At 64.4% G+C, this 5,741-nt stretch overlaps 1 protein-coding gene across 3 annotated transcripts in view; it reads left to right on the forward strand.

Annotated features, from left to right (window-relative positions):
* ANO9 (anoctamin 9) overlaps window positions 1-5,741 on the forward strand; it is a 26,157-nt gene that overhangs the window by 5,743 nt on the left and 14,673 nt on the right. For 2 of the 3 annotated variants that reach the window (XM_037731133.1, XM_037731134.1), the window contains exons 2-10: window positions 1,728-1,802; window positions 1,888-2,013; window positions 2,135-2,280; window positions 3,473-3,522; window positions 3,887-4,095; window positions 4,421-4,555; window positions 4,643-4,739; window positions 5,051-5,111; window positions 5,214-5,296. In XM_037731133.1, the coding sequence (XP_037587061.1) occupies window positions 3,992-4,095; window positions 4,421-4,555; window positions 4,643-4,739; window positions 5,051-5,111; window positions 5,214-5,296 (480 nt within the window). In that variant the 5' untranslated portion in view covers window positions 1,728-1,802; window positions 1,888-2,013; window positions 2,135-2,280; window positions 3,473-3,522; window positions 3,887-3,991. Of the gene's footprint in view, window positions 1-1,727; window positions 1,803-1,887; window positions 2,014-2,134; window positions 2,281-3,465; window positions 3,523-3,886; window positions 4,096-4,420; window positions 4,556-4,642; window positions 4,740-5,050; window positions 5,112-5,213; window positions 5,297-5,741 lie in introns of all 3 variants that reach the window. The other variant, XM_037731135.1, reaches the window with a different exon arrangement.

Genomic DNA, 5,741 nt, shown 5'->3' on the forward strand with positions numbered 1-5,741 from the left:
GGGCCCACCTCCCCGTGACAGAGGCGGCGTCTGCGTGGGCCCACCTCCCCGTGACAGAGGCGGCGTCTACCCGGGCCCACCTCCCCGTGACCGAGGCGACGTCTACCCAGGCCCACCTCCGTGACCGAGGCGGCATCTGCGTGGGCCCACCTCCGTGACCGTGGCGCCCTATGCCTTAGAGCATCAGTCCCCAACCTTTCTGGCACAAGGGACTGCTTTCGAGGAAGACAGCTTTTCCACGGCTGTGGGTACGGGGTGCTTTCAGGGTGAAGCTGTTTCACCCAGATCATCAGGCGTCAGTGTCATCAGGGCACACAGCCAGCTCCCTCGCCCGCGGTTCACGGCAGGGCTCTTGCTGCTGTGACTCTGATGCCACGGCTTATCTGATGGGAGGCGGCGCCCAGGCAGAAACGCCCCCTACCCCGCCCCCGCTCACCTCCTGCTGTGTGGCCCGGCTCCTAACTGGCCGTGGACTGGTACCAGCCGTGGACCAACCCCCTGCCTGAGAGCCTCCCATCCTGTGGTCGGTTGGATGCATTTCCTGGCCCTTGTGGTTGAGATGGACTGGGAATGGCAGGCCCGTCCTGGAACCAGCAGCTCCTGGTGTGCGGGGCGGGCGCTGGAGGGCAGACTTGGACCAGGGGAGCAGACTCAGTGACACAAAGTAAGAAAGACACCCAGTCAAGCGGACGGTCAGATAGCAAGGCTTTTAGTGTGGGCACGGCCCGTGCAATCACTGGCATGTGCTTTGTTGCCTGTGCTGTGCTGCAGATGCTGTAATGCTATAAACACTATGTGAATACTCCACTAATGCTGTAGCGTGCTGCCACTATGCTAATGCTGCACGAATACTAATCCTGATACTATACTATGCTCCTGTTGTTATCTGGAAATGAAATGTGACTTAGTGACTAGGTGGCCTCTATTTCACCTGGCAGCCCCCAAGGGCCAGTCAAGTGTTTCTGGAGGAGGCAGGCCCTGAGCTTGGCAAGCATGTGGCGGGGCGGGGGAGGGCTGCAGGTGCAGGGACTGGGTGCACGGAGGCTGCTCAGTCATTCACGGGTATCAGGGAGACACTCTGAGGCCCTGCAAATTCACCTCTTCCCGAAGGCTCTCGTGTCCCTGTGTCTGCTGGGACATGCCTGAGGCTGTCACCTGCGGGAGCCCCGTGCACAGCACCCTTCGGGCAGGACTCTTCCTGTGTGAGGACAGCACGGTGTCCTGCGTCTGCCCAGCCCCCAGGGGCCTGATGTGAAATCCACCTGCTGTGAACGCCCTTGTCTGCCCCTCCAGGGGCAGATGGGCCACACCAGGCGCTAGGACTGTTCCGTTTTAAACACTGCAAAAAGTTTCCAGACCCACGCTCAGATACGCACAGCACCAGGAGCGTGCAGGAGCGCCCGGGGCTTCTCCCGAGCCACGGGTGTCGTCCTGTCCGCTGACCTGCGTCTACCTGGCTGTTCTGACGTTTCGTCTCTTCCCCCGTCGGTTGCTCACCACGCTCCTCTTCTGTGGGCTGCGTCTTCCCTGCTGCATTTGCAGGAGTCCACACGGTCCTTTGTAGCAGGCCCTGCCCCGCTGGGCTGTCACCGCCCACAGCCATCTCCTCGGACTGTTTGCTGTTTTCGATGTGGGGAGGGGTGGTGTGTGGCTACAGGAACCCGCCAGCAAGGGGCATCTCACTCCAATCACACCCTGGCATCCCTTCCTCTTCCCTGAACCCCCAGGGCGAAGACAACCTCCAGATCCTGGTGGAGCCCGAAGGGGACAGCTTCCCGCTGATGGAGATCAGTCCCTGCGAGGTGGGTGTCTGTGGGCCCCTCCTGGGCCCCGCCTGGCCCTGCCCCGCCCCTTCGCCTGCACCTGGCCCTGTGCCTCCTCCTGCAGACCGAGGCGTCCGAGCAGTGGGATTACGTCCTTGTGGCCGACCTTCGCACCCAGACGGACCCCCGGCAGGTGCAGCAGCAGTGGCAGTTCCTGGAAGAGCTCAGGAGAAAGGGCTTCCACACCAAGGTGGGCTGGTGCCCAGCGAGGGGCAGGGGCGTGGGGCCCGTCAGGGGAGGAGCCATGGCTTCGGATGTAGGGGACGGTTTTGAGGCGGAATAGAAGGTCCTATGTGGCCCCCCACCCCCAGATGATAAAGGACCAGAAACAGGTGTTCTTCGGGATCCGTGCTGACAACAGTGTCTTCGACCTGTACCACACCCTCCTCCTGGAGCCCGAGGGTCCCGCCCGCCAGGCCGAGCATGCTGAGGCCACGGCTGTCCCGGTCACCACGAGGTGAGAGGCTATGCCCAGAGCCATGGCCGGGAGGACCCCTCGCCGCCTGCGTGCTTGGTCCAGACCGAGCAGGAGATAGTGCCAGGCTCCGGGTGCTGCCAAGGCAGGACAGCCACACGGTCTCAGGGCAGGGGCCCCGGCTATGAGACCCACCGGCTGTGTGAGCCTCAGCTTCCCGTCCCGATAAAGGCTGGTGAGGGTTCTCGCCTCTCGGCGCGTTCTGAGGGCTCCGTGTGGCTGCCCGCGTTCCTGGGACAGAGTCAAAGCCAGCCTTGTGGGGTGGGCAGGATTCGCAGAGGCCCAGAGGCCCCTCCCGGACTAAGCCAGCATCTCCTGGAGGCCCCTCCTCTGTAGGTCCAATGCCCCTCCCTGGACACCGTCCCTGGCCTCCCAGAGGCCCAGCAGGGAGAGCCTCCTTGCTCCCCAAGCCCCTGCTTCTCCCCAGTTCTCCAGCCTAGGAGGGAGCCTCCAAGCCTGGCCCTCCATGCCCCCCGAGCTGCTCAGCCCCGTCCAGGCCCCACGGGCTCAGCCCGCTTGGTGGACCAGCCAAGGACACTCCTGGTATTGGCTACGAGGCAGTGGACGGGCATCGTGAGCAGAGAGCTGTGGGTCCTGGGGAGGAGTGAGGGGCCTCAGAGGGGGGAGGCGGCTCGAGGGTCTGAGGGGAGCTGCCGTGGGGGGCGTGGGCCTGAGACATGCCCTGGGGTGTCCAGGAGCCATGTCTCTCGGCACGAGGGGCGGCTTGGAGCCGGCCTGGCTGTGCTGCTCCCTGGCCGTGTGGCCTTGGGACGTTCCTTTCCTAAGCCTCAGTCTCTGCTCAGGCAGAACAAAATCGCTCACGGGGTGTGAGGAGGGTCTGTGTGTAATGGCTGGGGTGTGCTCTGGACACATGGGCCTGCAGGTTGGGGTAGGGTTGGAGATGGGGGCTGTGGGCTGGGAGGGGAGGGAGCCCCCCAGAGCAGCCTCATCCTGGAGGCCGTGGGGCAGGGCAGACCCCGGGAGGGCTTTCAGTGGGGGCGTGGGCTCCCGGGTGAGTTGTGGATTCTGGGGTCTGGTCAGGGCTGGCAGGCTGGGGGCTCTGCCAGGACGGGAAGGGGCCTGGGCCTGGCCAGACCAGAGGGCAGGTGGAGACCTGGAGGCAGGGTCCACTGTGGCCACATGCGACCACCCTGTCCCGGCTCTTGGGTCTTAGAATCCGAATCGTGGACTTCGTGGTCCAGAAAAACAAGACCTCAGCTGGCAGTAAGTGCGGGGCAGGGGGGGGTGGGCACAGACAGGGCACTGCGGGCAGGGCAGGGTAGGGGTGGGCACAGAGGGGGCTGGCGGTTAGGGTGGGGGTGGGCACAGACAGGGTGCTGTGGGCAGGGCAGGGTAGGGGTGGGCACATGGTAGGGGTAGGCACAGGGGGCTGGCGGTTAGGGTGGGGGTGGGCATAGGGTGCTGTGGGCAGGGTAGGGGTGGATGCAGACAGGGCACTATGAGCAGGGCAGGGCTGGGCACAGAGGGGGCTGGCGGTTAAGGTGGGGGTGGGCACAGACGGGCATGGTAAGGGAAGGGTTCCCCCAGCACCCCACTCCCCCGATTTGTGAACTCCTGTGACCCATAGAGACATTCGAGAATTTGGTGAAGGACGGGGTCTTCGAGGCCAGGTTCCCCCTACACAAGGTGAGGGGTGGGCCAGCTGGGAGAGGGCCCTGGGGTGGGTTCCCGGATGGGAGCTCTCACTCCCTGTCACTCGAGCCAGGAGGAGAAAAAGCTGAAGACTTGGGCGCAGTGGAGGAGCATGTTCCACAAGCAGCCAGTGGATGAGATCAGGTAAGGTGGCCACAGCGGCCACAGGAGCCCCACGGACACCCCCACACCCTCCGCAGAGGGCCCCACTCCTGCAGATGCCCCCACACACCACCCAGAAGCCACCACCCCACTGCGGATGCCCCCGCGCCTGTGGACGCCCACACATGGCCATGAGGCTCCCATGCCCCCCACACTGCCATGGACACCCCCTCGCCTGCAGATGTGCTCCCCATTCAGACTCACTGATGCCAAGGCAGAACCCCGCCTCCCCCACGCCCGTCCTTGCCCCACCACCCCCGACAGCCCCGCCCCCAGCAGAGCGGGCCTCAACCACAGCCGCCTGCAGGAACTACTTCGGGGAGAAGGTGGCCCTGTACTTCGCCTGGCTGGGCTGGTACACCTACATGCTGGTGCCAGCCGCCCTGACAGGCCTCGTGGTTTTCCTGAGTGGATTCTCGCTGTTCGAGGCCAGCCAGATCAGGTGGGGTGCGGCGGGGACTGGGCGTGGGGGGCCAGGGTGGGCTGTGCTGCCAGAAGGAGCCACCCCAGCCTCGCCATGCCCCTGCAGCAAGGAGATCTGTGAAGCCGACAACATCCTCATGTGTCCCCTCGGAGACCACAGCCGCAGGTACCAGCGGCTCTCGGAGACCTGCACTTTCGCCAAGGTTTGTCGCCTCTGGGTCCACCCCAGGGCCTGCGGAAGATGGGCCAGGTGAACCCACCTGAGGTGGGGAGGCCAAGGCCTGGAGCCCTGCGGAGCTGCTCACCTTCCCCAGGGGGCTCACGGGGAGGCCCAGCCCTCGCCCACCCACCCCTCTTCCTGGCTCACCCCCCCCCATGGCTCACCTTCCCCGCTCCCAGCTCATCTGGGCCCTGCTCTGGCCCCACTCTCCCGGCCCACCCTCCCCGCCTCTCCCTAGCTTACCGGCCACTCTCCCGGCTCACCGCCCCCCTCTGGCCCACCCATCCCCTCCAGCTCACCCACCTCTTTGACAATGACGGCACGGTGGTGTTCGCCATCTTCATGGCTCTCTGGGGTGAGTTGCCGCAGGACGCCGCTGTGGGGCAAGGGGAAGGGCCATCCCAGATCCAAGGCCCACCCAGAGTACACACCGATGCCCCTCCTTCCCCGGCCACAGCCACAGTGTTCCTGGAGATCTGGAAGCGTCAGCGGGCCAGTGTGGTCCTGCACTGGAAGCTGTACGTGTGGGACGAGGACCAGGTGAGGTGGGGCTGCGGTGCAGCCGCTGTGGGTACCCAGAGCTCTGCACAGCCCAGCTATGCCTGACGTGTCTGAGGCGCATGTCCCTGTGTTTCCCCACGTGTGGGTTGTGTGTCCCGTGTCTGTCTCTCCATGTGTGGGTCACATGTCCTGTGTGTCTGACGTGTGAGGCAGGTCTTGTGTCTGTCTCTCCACGTGTGGGTCATGTGTCCCATGTCTGTCTCTCCACGTGTGGGTCATGTGTCCTGTGTTTCACATGTGAGGCATGTCCCCTGTCTGTCTCTCCACATGTGGGTCACATGTCCCATGTCTGTCTCTCCACGTGTGGGTCACGTGTCCTGTGTTTCACATGTGAGGCATGTCCCCTGTCTGTCTCTCCACATGTGGGTCACGTGTCCCATGTCTGTCTCTCCATGTGTGGGTCATGTGTCCCGTGTCTGTCTCT

Source organism: Cebus imitator, unplaced genomic scaffold (assembly GCF_001604975.1).
Source record: "Cebus imitator isolate Cc_AM_T3 unplaced genomic scaffold, Cebus_imitator-1.0 Scaffold384, whole genome shotgun sequence".
Lineage (NCBI taxonomy): Eukaryota > Metazoa > Chordata > Mammalia > Primates > Cebidae > Cebus > Cebus imitator.